This window comes from Melanostigma gelatinosum (assembly GCF_949748355.1).
Source record: "Melanostigma gelatinosum genome assembly, chromosome: 11".
NCBI classification, from domain to species: Eukaryota; Metazoa; Chordata; class Actinopteri; order Perciformes; family Zoarcidae; genus Melanostigma; species Melanostigma gelatinosum.
In genome coordinates, this window is record NC_136644.1 from 17,113,284 (window position 1) to 17,131,612 (window position 18,329).

At 41.5% G+C, this 18,329-nt stretch overlaps 3 protein-coding genes across 4 annotated transcripts; 2 read left to right on the forward strand and 1 right to left on the reverse strand.

Moving 5' to 3' along the window:
- The first annotated feature begins 98 nt into the window (after positions 1-98).
- On the forward strand, positions 99-6,012 carry LOC306784399 (coiled-coil domain-containing protein 149-like). 2 transcript variants are annotated; one of them, XM_079278370.1, is made up of 13 exons: positions 99-261; positions 1,080-1,241; positions 1,362-1,400; positions 1,613-1,720; positions 1,944-2,060; positions 2,572-2,744; positions 2,932-3,004; positions 3,142-3,226; positions 3,383-3,530; positions 3,659-3,735; positions 3,846-3,881; positions 4,062-4,136; positions 4,229-6,012. In XM_079278370.1, the coding sequence occupies exons 1-13, from the start codon at positions 154-156 to the stop codon at positions 4,732-4,734; spliced, it is 1,707 nt and encodes a 568-aa protein (XP_079134496.1). In that variant the 5' UTR covers positions 99-153; the 3' UTR covers positions 4,735-6,012. The 2 variants fall into 2 exon arrangements, with proteins under 2 accessions (XP_079134496.1, XP_079134497.1); XM_079278371.1 differs by lacking the exon at positions 3,846-3,881.
- Positions 6,013-6,424: 412 nt separating this feature from the next.
- Positions 6,425-7,851, reverse strand: LOC306784917 (extracellular superoxide dismutase [Cu-Zn]-like). The gene is made up of 2 exons (XM_079279112.1): positions 7,705-7,851; positions 6,425-7,150 (listed from the first exon to the last, which is right to left on the reverse strand). Exons 1-2 carry the CDS (start codon positions 7,725-7,727, stop codon positions 6,517-6,519), a joined length of 657 nt encoding a protein of 218 aa, XP_079135238.1. The 5' UTR covers positions 7,728-7,851; the 3' UTR covers positions 6,425-6,516.
- Positions 7,852-9,723: 1,872 nt separating this feature from the next.
- Positions 9,724-17,854, forward strand: LOC306785239 (ATP-dependent RNA helicase DHX15-like). The gene is made up of 14 exons (XM_079279534.1): positions 9,724-9,927; positions 10,848-11,172; positions 11,328-11,521; positions 11,612-11,771; positions 12,615-12,833; positions 12,916-13,083; positions 13,228-13,314; positions 13,516-13,665; positions 13,746-13,854; positions 13,947-14,138; positions 14,986-15,108; positions 16,288-16,478; positions 16,641-16,810; positions 17,294-17,854. The coding sequence occupies exons 1-14, from the start codon at positions 9,863-9,865 to the stop codon at positions 17,409-17,411; spliced, it is 2,271 nt and encodes a 756-aa protein (XP_079135660.1). The 5' UTR covers positions 9,724-9,862; the 3' UTR covers positions 17,412-17,854.
- The last annotated feature ends 475 nt before the right edge of the window (positions 17,855-18,329 follow it).

An 18,329-nucleotide genomic window follows, 5' to 3' on the forward strand; every position in this document is an offset into this window, starting at 1 on the left:
GTTCCCAAATTTACGAGGGTTCCCAAATGCGTCGTGACGCTACTCTGACGTCGGGGACGGACGGAAGTGATGCAGCTCGTGTTCCTCGATCAGCTAATCCGTCTTGATGATGCAAACTGTCTCTAAATCTGATCACAACATGGCGATGCTTGTATGAAACTCACCTTGCGTCACTATACATCTATTATTTCGTGCAGTGCAGAGAGAGAGATGGATCCGTCCAGGAGGAGCGAGAGCGACTGGCAGGGGCTGGTCAACGAGGTGAGACAGGAACGACGCAGAGAGGAGCGTGGACATAAATACTCACTAACCTCCACTCTGTTTGTTTGTGCACCACCAAACTATCACATTAGCGGGAAATGTGTGTATTTAAATGTGTGTTGCCTCCTGTTATCACCCGTAAAGGATTTTTAGATGAAACAGTAAAGAGGATTAAATGCCAGCTGCTTTGGTTTCTCTCAGCCTGGAGATAAGGAAGTAAATGTTTTTTTTTTCCTTTTACCTGCAGAGCCCAGTGAGTACAGAGATGCATGATGCAGTAAAAGCAAATATTACTGCGTGTTATGACCAACATCACTGTCCTATTTTGTTACATATTGTAACGCATGATACAAAACTCTGTTCAATAAATTATAATCCATCTGAAACACCACTTTACCAAGTATGGGACTCAAACGATGAATCAATTAGTCAATCAACAGAAATTAATTGACAACAGCCCTGATAATTGATGAATCATTTAATGAATTTATCAAGCAAAAATGCCAAACATGAGCCATGTGTTTTAGCTTCTCAAATGTGAGAATCTGCTGCTTCTCTTTCTTTTATATATTGTAAGTTGAATGTCATTGAGTTGGGCAGTTAATCAAAAATATAACTGACAGATGAATTGATAATGAAAATAAACAGACCTAAAAAGGGGATTTTAAATGGTTATTGTGATATAAATTGTTCCATATTGGCCACGCTGCTTCATTAAAAAAAACTGCATTAAAATATGAATGTTTCTCCCTAGCAAGTATTATTCAAAATTCTGGTATATAATGCCTTCAACTTTTTTTCCCTCTGTCTCTCTGTAGTTCCTCATTTGTAAGCGTAAGTTGGAGAGTAAAAAAGAAGCTCTTCTGATTCTGTCTGAAGAGCTGGACACCTGCCAGCAGGAGAGGGATCAGTTCAAACTGATGGCCAACCAGCTACGTGAGCGACACCAAGGCCTCAAGAAGAAGTACAGAGAACTCATTGTAAGCTGAACTAGTAACAGTCGTAAAGATGCATCATGAGTGTTTTAATACGCAGAAAATGTAGATTAGAAATTGTTATTGTCCCCTATTGAATTTTTGCCATGTTTTTATAACTAATAGGATGGAGATCCCTCTCTGCCTCCTGAGAAAAGGAATCAAGTAAGCAATTCTATCCTGCAGACATTCTTTGTGCATCCCTCTCTAACTGGGATGCTCTTCACCACTGCTGCCCCGTGGTTAAAAAAATGGGGAAATATTTATGTTAAATTCCTGTTCTGTACGGAGTTGAATGTCAGTTGTGAAACATTCGTGTAACTGCTGAACTAACCCTGTATGATCGAGCTCATGTGACCTCACGTTCATGTCTTCAGGTCAATTTAGCCCAGCTACTGAGAGACTCCAGAGAAAAGAGCAGTCAACTTTCTGAGGAGGTGAAGGAGCTGAAACAACGACTGGTGGAAGCTCAAGGTGACAACAAGGTACCATGACATACTGTGCACTATACCGACGGTTTTAGTCAAATCAAATTGGGGTATCACGTCTTTATTTCTTTTTGCGTGTTGTGAATATATCTCCAGTTATGAATTATTTTATCTGATTTAAGATGGTAGCGATTAAGCTGATTTGAATGCAAAGAAATGAGTTCATTGAAAGAAATAAAGTAGAAGAATCACATCTACTGTGGTCTCTCTGTCCCAACAGCTTCTACGAATGACCATCACCAAACAACGGCTGGGAGACGAAGAGGTCGGCGCTCGACACTTTCCCGCTCATGAACGAGAGGATCTGGTCAAACAGTTGGAAAGAGCTGGAGAGCAGGTGAGAACAGATTGGACTATACCGGTGGCTTTCTGTTGTTGGCTTGTAGTTGACAGCATTGTGATATTTAACAACATCCTGTCAAACGAATGGCGAGACTTGGAAGTAATTATACCATGCACACACCTACGGCCAGTGGTGGAGGAAGTGCTCACAGTAAAAATACTCCATTACAAGTAAATGTTCTGCGGACAGATCTGGTGAGGGTGAACTGTGAACATCTGGCTGAGGCCCCTGTCCGCGAGGTCTTCAGCTCATCCATATGCCTGGTTGAGGTTGTTGAGGTGGCAAGGTGCCAGAGGCGGATGAGATTCGCCCTGAAATGTTGAAGGCTCTGGGCGTTGTCGGGCTGTCTTGGCTGAAGTGACCCATATCGTGGTGGAAGATTTTGGCCATATCACCCAGCCCTAATTCCAGGCACTTTTTTCCCCCACAACTTTGTGGAGTGGATGAACTATTCTGTCCGAATCACGAGTAGATTAAATCCTAATTGTGTTTTGTGTCGCTGTAGAACGAGGTTTTGGAGCACAGCATGAAGTCGCTCACAGATGAGCTTCAGGACGTACGAGCGGAGCGTGACGTCTTTCAGCAGAAGGCCCATCGACTCAATGTGGAAATTAACCACATCTTGGGCAACGATGAGATACGCATGTTGGACATAGACGCGCTCTGCATGGAGAACAGGTTTGTTAGAGATATTTTCTTGGTGCTTCACTGAAATATTGGAGCATCTGCAGCAATTAGTCCACAGTTAAAGAGACATCCTCTAAGTTTTGCACGGGTTTAGCGTGCTGTTGAAATCAGTTGATGTTGATGAACTGGTGAGGTTTAATGATTTAATGATGAACTTGTGATCTCTCTAATATTTTAGGTATTTGCATGAACGGTTCTGTCAACTTCAAGAAGAAATCAACTTGCTCAAAACAAACCTGGTGAAGTACAAGGTAACTACATGTTGTTTTATCATTCTTATTTCTTCAATGTTTTACTCCTAGAGTTATCTTTTAAATGTTTGTAATTGTTTCTTAATTCTTTGGAAATGTTCACGCTCATGCTCAGTATTGCTTTTCACTGATTTCAGAGTGCCCTGGACTGTAGGAAAACCTCTAGGATCTGTGGGAAACCCAACAGTAGTGCACTGACTGGGGTGCTCTCTGCCAAACAAGGTCAGAAGGATCAAATATTTAGTTTTGAAACATACATACTGAAGTGAGTGTGTTCAATGTCACAAACAAAACAGGTTAAAGAAAAAGACATTTTTACAAACTAATAATTTGAAGACAGCACTTTGTGTTGAACTGTGACCATCGATCTGTGTGCAGTGAAGGAACTGTTGCTGTCTGAAGAAAACAGCTGCAGTTTGCCGGTGACTCCTCAGTCCATTTCAGACCTCAAGTCACTCGCCACAGCTCTGCTGGAAACCATCCACGAGAAGAACATGGTGATTCAGCACCAACGCCAAATCAACAAGTACTCCATCTCATCCTTCCCGCTCTCTCTCTCTCTGTGTACACTCTGAGTTGTACTGTATATATCAATAACTTGGATGTCAGACAAAACGTTCAAATATAATTGCTTTTGTGCCTTTTTATTGTCAGGATTCTTGGAAATCGAGTAGCAGAGCTGGAGAAGAAACTAAAAGCGTTGGAAATGTCTGGATTATGGAGCCTGCCAGGTGAACATAATTATCCTAACATACTGTGTTTCATTGAAGCTTGTATTCTACTTACAATAATGTACTTGTATCATCCTCTCTTCTGTCCTTTTGCTTCTTGCTTCCTGGAGGTCTGACTTATAATGTGTCTCTGGGAATATGTGGAAGTATGTTCCTCTCACTTCCTACTTTTTAACCTTTCAACTTCTTCCATTCCTTCTCATATCTGTCCAAATGGCATTCACTTATCTCTATCCAATCCAACAGTTTTAAGTATTGGCACACAGATGCTTGAATTGCTACCACTTGTATGGAAGCTTACTCTGAATAATGTCCCATCATAATAGGAGGAAAAGACACCATCATCCTGAATACTCAGCAGGCTGAGTCGACGGAGTCGGTTGAGTCTCCTGGACAGGAAGGTGAACATTCAATGTCACTCATACTTCTCAGACACAATCTATCATTGTGTGTGTTGGTGAGATTTTATTTCTTGAATCTTCTATTCTCACAGATGATGAACTGGCAGAACAAATAGTCGTCGATCAGCAGAGCTCCACAGGAGTCCCAGTCCAAGAGAGTGGACCGCCGGCTGGGTCAGGTGGTCAACAGAAGCTTCTTTCCCAGCCAGCTGAGGAAGAGCCAGTCTGCCCTCAGACAGAAACACCAGGCAGTGAAGAGTGTCCTGACAGCAGTCAGTCACAGGTCACAACTGATTTAACGAGTCACCGGTCAAAAGAAGACGAGTGTGCGAGTGATTCCTCCTCCGCACATCATCCGTCAGACCTGTGCCACATAGAGCAAACTTTAGAGGACTCTGACCCCACAGGGGGAAGAGAGGAACAGTCTGATGAATGCACTGATTGGGTGGAAACTGTTGAGACGGAGTTTATTCGAACAGAGGCAAACATAAATAGCACAATATGCACTTCTGCCGCCGCAGGTTCTGATGAAGAGCAGGAGAATGTCCAGTCAAACCTGGAGACGGAGCTTCCAGATGGGACAGATGTTTTGTGTTAGTCAGGAAATGTGAAGTCTTCCATGAGCCGCTCACATGTTGTAGAGCATCGGGGAAAAATCAATGCCGTATTGCATGATGCTACTTTATTTATTTTCATGAATAATGAAAACAAAATGGAGAAAGTGTAGCTATTGAGGTGTTATGATTGACGGTTGATAATGGATTCCGACATCTGATATTTACTGCAAATCCAAGTAATATCAAAACCAATTATTGTTTTTTTTACTTGTCAAAGTGGTAAGAATGACTCGTGACAAACCTAAAACAAAAATTGAGCATCAACTGTCAGGAACTGATGATGTAATATGTGTCCAAACCCAAACATAACTCTCATATGTGATTGTTAAACAGAAATGTGCTGCTATAACACTAATGGAATAGTTTTTCAACAAAAATCTTCCACAGAGATTTGCTCCCACTCAGCCAGAAGAGCATTAGTGAGGTTGGGCAACAAAGCCTGGAACACAGTCCAGTTAATCCAAAAGGGGTTGGACGGGTTTGAGGTCAGAACTTTGTGCTCAAGCTTTTGTGGTGTTGAAACAGGAATGGAGTTACTCCCAAACTGTTCCCACAAAGTTTGAAGCGTTACATTGTTTATGTATCAGAGATGGAGGTGGGTGAAACTGATTTATGGCGATAAAAGTAGCAAACAATGTCTGTAGGATACAGCTGTAATGCCACAGGGGTGTCATTTCGATTTTTCCGCTTTGACTGAGAAATTGAATTTGACCTCAGCAGTGAAGGTGAACGTAATTTGTTTAACATTTCTGTTAACTCTGGAGTAAGACACTGATTGTTTCTCAAAGAAAGTAACTTAAAATGAAGCGGGACAACGTGATTGCTTTTGACAGAAGTAGAAAGAAATTCTCCTTTATCTTCCGACCTCTGCCGACACTTCCCCCGCCTCAACGTTCAAGAAATCTACTGAATCTCATTGGCCAGTACGTCAACAAATACACATCCAGCTGTTGTGAACAATGTTTAATTCAAGCAGCAGCTTTTTGTTTTCTTCAAACACATTTACAACAGCTTGCCAATGTGAGACATTTTGCTTCTTTGCTAATCACCCTTACACATTTTATTTTTAATCAACACATTATCGAAGCTATAAAATGCTGCATGACAATGTACTAGATATTGATTAAAGATAACTGCATTTTCTTTTTTAACACTTATTTCCTTGACAGGCTTCTTCAAAGCAAATATGACATCTTAATTAACAGTCTGCAACACAATGTCTTTGTGGTGAAACATTAACTCACGAGATAGAAATTACATAGAGCCATATGTGTTAAATGTTTGCAAAAGAGATTTATTTCTGAAAAATAAATGGTTTTAAACTAGTTTGTTGTTGGAAAACATTAAATATACGGTATAATCCAAAATGAGCCCTGAAGGGTAAGCTTGCATATGAAGTCTTAAGGCAGGTTCTTTAATCTAAAGGCTAACTACATGTTTGCAATGACAACGCTAACATACAAATGCATGTTAGCGTGCAAACATTGGCTAATAAGCAGTTAACAAAGTACAGCTGAGTTTGATGGCAATTTAAATTTGTCATAAAATAAGTATTGGACCAATTGAGATTTTGACTAGACGATGGCGCTAGAGGAAAAGTTAGAGGACCACCCAAGTCGGTGCAATTCGTCCTTACTAATGTGTGTACCAAATTATGGACCAAACTTTATTTGAGATTAATAACGTTTTATTGTTGTCAGACAATGAATGAATACAGGCCAAATCTGTAAAATTGACAAACAGTATATTCCATTCCTGTAAAACTAATTTCTCCTCAGCCGCCTATACAGCTTATATTGTGTATTCCAGGAGTTGGGAGTGGCAATCCCAATAATGCAGCAACCAAGCCGTCGGCCTGCGTTTCCATGCAGCAGGCTCCCAGCATCTCCACCTTGCCCCAAGTCGTCCATCTTTTCATGGAGCACCACTGCTCTTCCAAGCACAGACAGCTCTCTAAACAGCGTTGCCTCAGATTCAATCATTGCATTTATTTTTCCTTCCTGGGGCTCAAAGTTACCAAAGTCTCCAGGGTGGTTGGGGTGATTTACAGCATGTGGATTGTAGTGGCCGCCAGTGGAGTCACACCCCTGGCTCAGGTCTCCGTACTGATGGATGTGCACCGCTCTGGGCTCTGGAGCACCCTCTGTGGGGAAGCCATTGAACCGAAGAAGGACATTGAGTTTCCCAAGAGGATAATCTTGCTTCAACAGCACCTGACCGTACACTTTGGGCAGGCCGTCAGGTAGTGACGTGCTGGGTCTCATTTTGCAGGTTGCAAACAGAGTACCATTGTACTGAGAGACCTCTGGTGGAGCAAACGTATCGCTGTCAGCTGAGACACACTGTTGACAGCCTGCCAGTAGAACAAACAGTGCTAATCCCAAGATAAACCTGGACCTGAAAGATATCAAAATCATTAGGAGTGCCTCATATTTAGACATTCTGCAAGAAAACAGCTAAACATTTTAAGCTAAAAGATTCTGAAGATCTTGATATTAACTGCAGCGCCCCCTTTTAGTCGACTAGTCAACTTATCGGTTCTTTCAGTCTTGGTTGATTTATTTTTAAATGCTTTTTGATAATAAAGGACTTTTGCCGGACAATAACTTCCCTCAATAAGCCTAAAAGCATTAGCACAAATTATAAGCTCCAGTTCCTAAAAAAAAATGCACTAGGCCTACAGTTTTACTAACTAATCAACTAAATTGTAAGAGCAGTTGTTGCGCAATTGCATGTCTGTATTCAACATATACTGCACGCAATATATATTTACTGTAGCCTACAGTACATCAACTCTGAAAAAGAAAAGCTAAAAGACGTGTAGGCCTACTGTGTTCCCAACACAAGACAAACATATGTCGCAGCATTTTACTGTGCAGATGAAGTTAATTAAACGATCCAAGCACAGATACCTCGGGCTATATGATGCTATATGAGGAAAGTCCACTTACCCGATGAGATGCATGGTGAGCATAAAACAAACCGCTGCAGTAATTACAACTTTAGCAGTCACTGTCGATAAGCCGTCTACTGTTGGTCGTCTGACGAGAAAAGATACAAAATTTCAGAAAAGACTTGCATAACCGTGTCAATAGGCGTTAACTTGCATGTGTTGACACATTGTTTTCTCCAGACCTGCAGCTGCGCATGCTTTCTAGAGGCCCGTTTAAGGAAACCTCAAATATATAGACATCCAGTAATCACGCAGTAAAGGACACCTGCTTATGGGACAGAAACTCCTCCTCCTTAAGCGACACAACACATTTAAGATCCTAAAAGTATGGTGAATTGGAAATGCTGTAATAACCAAATTGTTGTATGGATTCGCAGTAAGAAGGGGACAAATACGTCAAATAACCTTTTGGGAATGTGAGAATGTTTTAGTTTGAAGAAATAATTCATTTTTTAATTTAGTTTTTAATTAACTCATCACAAACCATTTGAGGAACATAAAGGCAGCAGGCAGTGGTAATGTCATCTGCACAGTTGCTGTAAAATATATTTGAAAAGAATAAAACAGGAACCCAAAACCAAGTCAGCTCCTGGTTATAAATCCCACTTTATTCTCTGTGATGATGAATTATATATTTGAAAATATGCCAATGGATATGGGAAGATCACTGCTTGCAGATGACGGGGCTCTGGGGAAAAGAGGGAGAAATGTGGAACATTAAAAGAAAAGATATGAGGTGTGTCAAGTTGAAATGAGGGGGGGGGGGGGATTTAGGATTTACATTTTCAGTGGACAAAAATGATGCTCTTTACCAGAAGGAAACTCAGGGAAGGCAATAATCTGAAATTACATGGAGAGAGTTGAACGTTTTTTGGGAATGTATTTGACCCGAGATTCACATGAGAGCCTATAATGTGGAGGGTGAATGTAAGAAAGTGATAAATGTTTTGAGATGTCTTACAGGAGAGGGATGGGAGCTGATACTGCATCACTGTAGTATCAATACATATATGTAACTCTAATCAGATCAAGGCTAGACTATGGGATTGTGGTATGTGGATCAGCTGCTAAATCTGTGCTTGCAGGGCTGGATGTAATTCAGGCTTGGGCTTTGAGAGTGTGTTTAGTGAGAACATCGCCAGTGTGTGCACTTCAAGTTGAAGCAGGAGAAATACCACTGTGGAAACAGCTGATGGCATACTGGATGTATCTGAGGGGGGCATGAAGATAGTCATCCGACCAAAAGAGGCTGGGAAAGGGAGAGAGCTCAACAATTACGTTTTGGCTGGTCAGGAGATGCAGCAACAAGAGACCACCTGGGAGTGCATGAAAATGAGTTTTGCTCAACTGTAATATGGCCTTTTAATTCCTGCATGTTAGAAACTCTGGTGGTAGATTGTAAACTCCTTCAAATTAATTAAAAAAATAAAAGGTGCAGATCTGGTGGGTGAGTTTTATGGATATGAGGAATATAAGAAATATCATATATATAATAGCATATAATATGCAAGAATAAGGAAACAAGGTGGTGAGGTTGTGCTATGGGTTCCTGCTCATACAGGCATTCTGGGAAATTAAAGAGTGAACTAATTAGCCAAACAAGCTGTTGAAAAAGAAAATATAGATACACACATTAATCTTTCAAAATCAGAAGGAAAGCAATAAAGAGTGGCAGCAGCATTTGGGATCTGGGACAAGAGGAAGACATTTACCGTACATTAAATTCAAAATAGAGATGGTATTGTGAGAAGAAGGGGAGGAAATTAGAAAACAGGAGACATTATAGGTGAAGAATGGGGCACAGTTATCCGAACAGTGCACTTCACATTATAGGGAAGCATCCAACCGGTTTTTGTGATCAAAATTAAAAGATTGGGGAAAACAGGAGCAGATCAGATCATATTGGAGTGTTGCGGAAGTGGGTAGAAGATGCTTGGTCAGCTTCTTGAGGAGAACAGGACTGATGAGAAAAATAGAACATCCCGGACACTGTAGGAGCTCCAGAAGATGGCGGTAGTGCAACGCTGAGGATGCAACTGCCATTAAAGCCCGAAGAAGAAGAAGAAGAAGTTAGCTCCTAGATAGCTACCTACAATTTGCCCGGTGGAATTGTATCAACGTTAACAGATATAAAAGAAACAAATTATTTCCCGAAGATGTCCAAAAGACATCGCCTGGATTTAGGTGATGACCACTCCTCCACTAAGAAGAGGTCTGAAGGGTACGTGAAGCTCCGCAGTTAACGTTAACATGTCCGCTTTAACCAGTTAGGTACCAGCTAACTATTAGCCGATGCTAGTTGATTTGCCTAATAGCCACCATTGATTTATAATGAGAAAAGTTAACATATAATCACAGCTGTTCATTTTTTGAGCTCTGTTTTTTTGTGCCACTGCTCAATGGTGCCTGAATGTTCTTAAGAGACAGGGTTATGAATTAATTGCGTCTTGCTGCAATGCTTAATACCTTCAAGTAGGTTAGCTAATGTAATGAGGACGGCGCTAGCCATCAAACGTTACCATCACCATTGAGGCACGTGTGTGTGTGTGTGTGTGGCTAAAGTGCTCACTTAGCGAGTTGCTAACAACCTTAGCTAGCTAGCTTAATTTGGCTTAATGTTAGCTGCCTAACCTCAAGCTACAAATGAAAATAATGTCATTTGGTTGTTGTAATAGCAATCTACTGTAAGAAATGATCACCTTGAGACCTCCCAACAAACCCTATTCTTATGCGCCAGCATGCTTGCTAACCAAAACTTTGTGGTCTCTTCTTTCGGAGAACTAACGTATATTATTAACGGTAGCTAGGTCAAGTCACTCATTTACTAATTTCACTCACGTACTGTAACGTTACACCTACGTTATGTGAAGGTTATACTCTTCAACTTTATTGGAAACTGCTTCTTTCAGTTTTCTCTTTATTGTGAAGGGGCTATGATGCTATTGGCGTTGTGTTGCAACAAACAACTTGAAACAACATCAGAGTTAAACGTTTCCCATCTCTGCTGTTCAGCTCATGTCATGTCATGTCATAAATTAACACTTGTCCCTCTGACAGCAGTATCGGCAGGAATTCACAAGGTAGCTTCATACTGGTTTACATTGGAGTATTTATTATTATGCCCTGCCCCGATGTTTTCAGGAGAGACCGGGACCGTGACAGAGACCGTGAGGACCGCTCCAGGGACAGGGATCGAGATAGGGACAGAGACAGAGACCCGAAGCCCTCTAGTGTCCCATCTAACAGCACGGCCCCCGTGCCATGCTTAGCGCCCATCAAGCAGCTGGCTATGCAACAGCAGGTCAACCCATTCACCAACCTGCCGCACACACCGCGCTTCTATGAGATCCTGAAGAAAAGGTTACAGCTTCCAGTGTGGGAGTACAAGGAAAGATTCGGCGATATCATCACACGTCATCAGAGCTTTGTCCTTGTTGGAGAAACTGGTTCCGGGAAGACAACACAGGTCTGACATGCAACAAATCAGCCAGTACCTTTTGTGCATGTTGAATGACTTTTAAAGCCCCAGCATAACCAGTATGGTAGCACTGTGTCGTTTAAACATGTGATTTCCTCTCAAATTATTTCCTTTTGAATTTATTGCAACTTTTCAATCTTCAGATCCCACAGTGGTGTGTGGACATGGTGAGGGGCTTGCCTGGGCCTAAGCGGGCGGTAGCCTGTACTCAACCCAGGAGAGTGGCTGCTATGAGCGTGGCTCAAAGGGTGGCGGACGAAATGGACATCATGCTTGGACAGGAAGTCGGCTACTCCATTCGATTTGAGGACTGCAGCTCTGCTAAGACTATACTTAAGTAAGGTATTTTATAGGCACAGAGCTACCAGTCTTATTGTTTTGATCCAGAACGTCTCAATCTAACAAAGCGCGCGTGTAATTTCTTTAGATACATGACAGATGGTATGTTACTAAGAGAGGCTATGAATGACCCGTTGCTGGAGAGATATGGTGTCATCATTCTGGACGAGGCCCACGAGCGAACTCTGGCCACAGATATCCTAATGGGAGTACTTAAGGAGGTGGTGCGTCAAAGACCCGATCTAAAGGTACTAGCTCACTTTTTAATAACAGCAGTTAATCATTTGCCTGCCTTAATCATGGTATATGTCATGTTTTGCTACACCAGTGTGCTTTACTAAATTGGTAAGCCGAAGAAAAGGATTCCATGTGTAAAACATACACATTCCAAAAAACTGTTGACAGCCTCCCACAGGTTTACGCCACTGTTATACACTCCCTGTTATACACTCCCTGCTATACACTCCCTGCTATACACTCCCTGTTATACACTCGCTGTCACTCTCTTTCCTAAAATGAATCAAATTTCTGTACGTGACGAAGAGCCAGCTTGGGCGTTTTCCAATGTAATGAAATGGAAATATCGAAAGGAAACTTTTAACAGTGATGCGAGTCCTTGGAAGGCAACAATAAATGAATCAGCAAGTGTACCAATTCAATTCCATTGCCATTTGTTAGAATTAGACACTTCCTCACTGTTCAAGAGAAGGCATATAAGAAATAGATGCTGAGCAGCTCGGGCTGGGGACATGGCGTGTTCTTTTTGATTCTAATAAAGTTTTTGTTTTTTATTATGGCCATACACGAACTCTTACAACAGATGAGGAGCAGTGTGGTACTTTACACAGGATTGCATAAAGGCAAGACTTCGTCAGAGCAACGTCTTCTGGAACTAAGAACTTTAGAAATTGCATAATCTTAATCAACAAATCTCATTCAAATATATATTTAGTCAGTTTTATATACTGATGTGATTAAAAGCGTTATGGAGCTGCTGGCACGAATCAAACCTTTCCACCTCTGACGTATTGGTCTCTAAACAGAAGTTGGAAAAAACAACATTTACAGCAACGTTTTCCCATCATGCACAGGTGATCGTCATGAGTGCCACGCTAGATGCCGGGAAGTTCCAGGTTTACTTCGACAACTGTCCTCTCCTGACCATCCCTGGGCGGACACACCCTGTAGAGATTTTCTACACTCCTGAACCGGAGCGAGATTACCTTGAGGCAGCGATCCGGACCGTCATCCAGATTCATATGTGTGAGGAAGAAGAAGGTGACTGCCTTCTCTTTCTAACTGGTCAAGAGGTAAGACTTGTGACACTTGCATTACTCCAGTCCATTGTAGTTGTCTTTATACACGCAAGTTGAAAAAGTATTTTTCTTTCAGGAAATTGACGAGGCCTGTAAACGGATTAAGCGTGAGGTGGATGACCTCGGACCTGACGTCGGAGACATCAAAATCATTCCACTGTATTCCACATTGCCACCACAGCAGCAGCAAAGGATCTTTGAGCCGCCTCCTCCAAGGAAGCCCAATGGTGCTATAGGAAGAAAGGTACATTTCAACTAATAGAAGAGATGCATTTTAATTTATCCCACCAGGTTAAATTATGTATCTTTCTTTACATTATGTGTCTATTTGTTCCTACTTATCAGAATGTGATAATTGATATCTGAGAGCCTTTTGCTTCATCCACAGGTTGTGGTTTCGACAAACATTGCAGAAACCTCTCTGACCATTGATGGTGTGGTGTTTGTCATCGATCCTGGATTTGCCAAGCAAAAGGTGGGCCAAGTAGCTCAGCTCACTGGAGTTTTAGTGCATTTATTCCTGTTTGCAATGTGGTGCTGCATTAAAATTTAGATGATTCTGAAAAACTCATGAATATAAAGGCAGATACAGAATGCTTTATTTGAGGCTCGTGGCTCGACATCCCTCGACAGGTCAACTATTTCATTTAAACATGCTTTTAAAACGTGTGTCCAGGTTTACAATCCCCGTATCAGAGTTGAGTCCTTGCTCGTCACGGCCATCAGTAAAGCTTCTGCCCAGCAGAGGGCAGGACGAGCCGGCAGAACCCGCCCGGGGAAGTGTTTCCGCCTCTACACAGAGAAGGCCTACAAAACAGAGATGCAGGCAAGTGACAGTCGCAGACTTCTTTGCACATTTCTGACTGTTTTAGTTGTTTATTAACGTTGTATACACCCGCACTCCAGGACAACACATACCCTGAGATTCTTCGATCCAACTTGGGATCTGTCGTGCTGCAGCTGAAGAAGCTGGGTATTGATGACCTTGTGCACTTTGACTTCATGGATCCACCAGGTGAGTTGGTCTGCATTAGTTGCTAAAACATTTTATTAATCTCCACTTACGCATGACTCTGACCTTTCTGTCGGTCTCTTCCCTTTCTGCAGCTCCTGAGACACTGATGAGGGCCCTTGAGCTGCTCAATTACCTCGCAGCTCTCAATGATGACGGTGACCTGACGGAGCTGGGCTCCATGATGGCAGAGTTCCCTTTGGACCCCCAGCTGGCTAAGATGGTCATTGCCAGCTGCGAGTTTAACTGCTCTAACGAGATCCTTTCCATTACTGCCATGCTGTCAGGTAATGCCCAGGACTGGGCTGACATCTTCCTTGCCTTCTCTAGGCCAAGCCTCTTGGGGTCAATCACAATACTACTCGCTGGTAGTTTTGAAAAATGTGATGGCAGGGCTGTTATTCATAACTGTATGTTTAATGTAGGATTACTGAAGTTTTTTTCACATTTTAATTCCCATGAAAGTCTTGATTAGTGTTTTATGAAAGCAGATGCAGGACGTCAGGAGAAATTATCTCAGATTCAGTAAACATGAAGCAACAGTTATTTCTGTTTAAACCAGTAGGCAAGAACTCTGTACATTGTAATTGTTTCAGGCCATGATAGTTTAGTATGTTCATTGACGAGCAGCCCGTGGATAGGGCAGGCACCACTTCATGTTTTTCATATTCATTGCGTTAATCTGAATTTTCTTTTCATTTAAATAACGCATTGTGAGTTGTTATTGTTATTGTTATTATTATTATTATTATTATTATAAGTTATCGTATGTAGCCTAGAAGTTTTTCAATCATCTGCTCTCAAGCTTAAGCCTTATCTCTCAATACGAAAAAGTAAAATTTCTGAATCTTGAAAAGTAAAAACATTGCTGGTGTCCCTAACACTTTGTAGTTGTGTGAAAACTCTTGTTTTACAGATGTGGTTAAATGACCCCCTCTCTACGAGCTAATAGCCATAACAGTTGGGACTGACCATGAGAAAAGACTGCAGCCCCCTTTGATAGAGCTTGTGGTCCTGCCCTGTCCCAACGCAGTGTCGAGTGCCCTAGCATCATAGGCTTTGCTCCATTTTTCTCTGAATATATGACTCATCCCTATGGGCGGCTTTGTTGGGGCCCATACCAACCTTGTTTAGTCCCACAGTGTTTTGTCCGACCCACGGAGGCTAAGAAGGCAGCAGACGAGTCCAAGATGAGGTTTGCTCACATCGACGGAGACCACTTGACGCTGCTCAATGTCTACCACGCCTTCAAACAAAGTAAGCAGCTTAAAAGTTTCACACTTAAATATTGAATATGCAGCGACGAATCTCAGCTGTCGATTGAAGCGGATGGTTTTCAGCTGATCGCCTATGACCAGTGGCATATTTTCAATTCATTATTTGTTTGTGCACATTTTCACACACACATGATGTTGGTGTGGAAGTTCTTCATCGTGAGAAAGGAAGACAAAGCTCACAATTTCTCCCAAATGCAAGTCCAAAGTAAGCCATGGAGAAACAACCGTAAGAATATTTGGGACAACTGGCTAACTTAATCAGCCACTTATCTTGTTATTCATTCCCATGCATGAAACATTAAACTTCAATGTCAAGATCATTTTTAAAAATCTAATTTAATAAAAAATACAATCTTTTATTTTTATGCAAAATAACCACTATAGATGACAGTAGCAAAAAGCTAAAAATGTTTTGACTGATACGGTTGAAATCATTTTTTGGTATAGTTGGTAAAACACTTACCGGTAGTTTGGAGCCTTGCTGTGATTGGGCAGGTCACACTTTTAACAAAATCAGGGGGAAGACATTGGCCAAGAAAATGGCATGTCATCTCTTCTAAGTTTCACTGCTGGACTTGAGATGTCTCTTTCCAAACCAGTTGCGATGTCACAATCATGCTCATACGTACACGTCTTCAGGCCCCGACACACCAAACCCACATAGATAGATAGATGGATAGATGTGTACTTTATTCATCCCCAGGGGGAAATTTGTATGTTACAGCAGCAAGACATACCAAGTAAGCAAAGTAACAGAGTAACCCAAAATATTAAGTATTAAAAAATGCACAATATATACAATGAAATAACAGAGTAGGACAAATTAAATATCAGAATATAGAATATACATCAACAAACTAGCGGCGACAAAAGCCGACTGTTGAGTTGCCTCACATCGTTTTGTCTTTCAGTGTTATCTGCTGTCATGTTTTTATGCTTTGTGTGGACCCCAAGAAGGAAAGATGTTCTGCACCAGCTAATGTGGATCGAGGCCTGTGGATATATAAGCTGTTGTTATGACACATGCATGAAACAGCAGCGTTTGACTACCAGCTTGTATCCAAATGGCCATGACACATTGACATGATGAGATGAAGATGAAAAACAAGGAGAGCCTTCTTTCAGCAAATGTCTGAATTCTTGTCATACGTTTTTGCAGACCACGAGGCTAACCAGTGGTGCTATGACAACTTTGTCAACTACCGTTCACTGATGTCTGCCGACAACGTGCGGCAGCAGCTGTCCAGGATCATGGACCGCTTCAACCTGCCCCGTCGTAGCACAGAGTTCACCAGCAGAGATTACTACACCAACATCCGCAGAGCGCTCTGCACCGGCTTCTTCATGCAGGTAAACGCAGATTAGCAAATGTTTAAGTCGCTGATCTAAAGACGTCATTCATGATGTGTTTTACAGGATATGACTTAAGTTTGCAACACAGATGTTTGCAGACTTGCGTCTCTCTGTGCCTGTGGAAGTCTACATTAATTAATATATTCTTTAATCCTCCAGGTGGCTCATTTGGAGCGCACAGGTCATTACCTCACAGTCAAAGACAACCAAGTGGTCCAACTGCACCCATCTACAGTCCTGGACCACAAGCCCGAGTGGGTGCTCTACAATGAATTTGTCCTCACCACCAAAAATTACATCCGCACGTGCACAGACATCAAACCAGAGTGGTATGTGTGCAAAGATGTTTAACTTTTTGTAATACAGGTTCATCTAACTAGAAAAGCAAGGATTGTATGCATGTTTATATGGTATGTCCTACGCTTATCTCGAGAACCGTTCATCTGTACATTGCTGGGGACCAGAGGACGTTCATTGTTGAATTTTGTGCAATTTACTCACGCGACGCATTCAATATTGATACACTTTGAATATACTAGCCAACAGCACTCTGTGCAGCAGCGGGGTGGGGGGTAGGGTGAGTCCAGCATGATGTGTCAGCGACTTGGGCCATCATGGCAGGTGTATTGCTGTGGAAGCAGGATGTCGTGTGTGTGAAGTTGTTTGTATGAGTGGTTCTCGAGAAAGCTGCAACACCACAGGCCGAGCATTCGGTCCGTTCCGAACAAGCATGTTTTGCACGGGCACGGCACTGAGCTTCGATTGTACATGATCTGACGGATTCATTCATGGTCTTCTCTCTTCTGTTGCAGGCTGGTGAAGATCGCACCCCAGTACTATGAAATGAGTAACTTCCCACAATGTGAGGCAAAAAGACAGCTGGAGCGAATCGTTGCCAAACTAGAGAGCAAGGAGTATTCCCAGTACTGAACAATAGCCAAGAAGTGTCCTGGAAACAACTTGGTACTTGTTTTTAGATCTTTCTGTATCATTGTACCTTAATGTTTAAAATTTGACATTTTGATTTTTATATTTTGTTTGCTTTTTTTGTTTTGTTTTGTTTCTTTTTCCCATCAATGTTAATTATGTAACTAAGTGTAATGTTAGATGAAATATCAGCAGCAAATATTAGACTTGGCTATAAAGATTTTCAAAAGGAGTATCAGAAACATGTCATTTAGATGTGATTGACTTTCCTTTAGTGGATTGCTGAGTCATAAAAAAAGATGTGCTTTGTTCCTTTAATAAAGGAGCTTTGACCTTTCTGTGCACATCTTAATTACTAAAGTCTGTTATTCCAAAGGTAGTGTGGTCCCTAGTGGAGTGTTGTTGTTGGGATACTGATTTGGTGTGATATAAATATGTGAACAATTCTTCAGACTGGTTTATGATCAATCAAAACACGGGGTAGTACAACTGTTGCACAATACTACACTTTCAGTATTTTAATATCTTAAAGGTCCCATATTGTGAAAATTCACTTTTCACAGTATTACTCGTAAACTTCTAAACGTGTTCCAGTTAATTTCCTGTTGCAGTGTATCTGAATGTTTATATTTAAGCATGTAAACAGCATGTTCTAGTAGAAACCCAAAACACAAGCATGAACCTGGAACTGAGCATTATTTCTCCTTTACTACATATTTATTTTTTTGTGCTTTTTAAAAGTTCTGAGCAGCCACTTTATTACTGTGCAGCTCATTTGTTTTATGTATTACCTAATGTGTGTCTCAGCTTACGATGCACTCTACATACAAAATATGGAAAATGTATTCTGGTTTAAGTATGTAGGAAACAGAATTAGATCCAAAGCGCTTTTTATTAACATACTTTATTTTGTCACAAATG

What these genes read in the sequence shown, in the direction of transcription:
- LOC306784399 (XM_079278370.1), top strand. Translation starts at nt 154, where the DNA reads ATGAAACTCACCTTGCGTCACTATACATCTATTATTTCGTGCAGTGCA. An exon ending in TGGAAAGAGCTGGAGAGCAG is followed by an intron (nt 2,061 to 2,571) that starts GTGAGAACAGAT and finishes GTGTCGCTGTAG; the next exon opens with AACGAGGTTTTGGAGCACAG. An exon ending in GTCTCTGGGAATATGTGGAA is followed by an intron (nt 3,882 to 4,061) that starts GTATGTTCCTCT and finishes CCATCATAATAG; the next exon opens with GAGGAAAAGACACCATCATC.
- LOC306785239 (XM_079279534.1), top strand. Translation starts at nt 9,863, where the DNA reads ATGTCCAAAAGACATCGCCTGGATTTAGGTGATGACCACTCCTCCACT. An exon ending in TCTTTCTAACTGGTCAAGAG is followed by an intron (nt 12,834 to 12,915) that starts GTAAGACTTGTG and finishes TTTTTCTTTCAG; the next exon opens with GAAATTGACGAGGCCTGTAA. An exon ending in ACAGACATCAAACCAGAGTG is followed by an intron (nt 16,811 to 17,293) that starts GTATGTGTGCAA and finishes CTTCTGTTGCAG; the next exon opens with GCTGGTGAAGATCGCACCCC.
- LOC306784917 (XM_079279112.1), bottom strand. Translation starts at nt 7,727, where the DNA reads ATGCTCACCATGCATCTCATCGG. An exon ending in CTCACCATGCATCTCATCGG is followed by an intron (nt 7,151 to 7,704) that starts GTAAGTGGACTT and finishes GATATCTTTCAG; the next exon opens with GTCCAGGTTTATCTTGGGAT.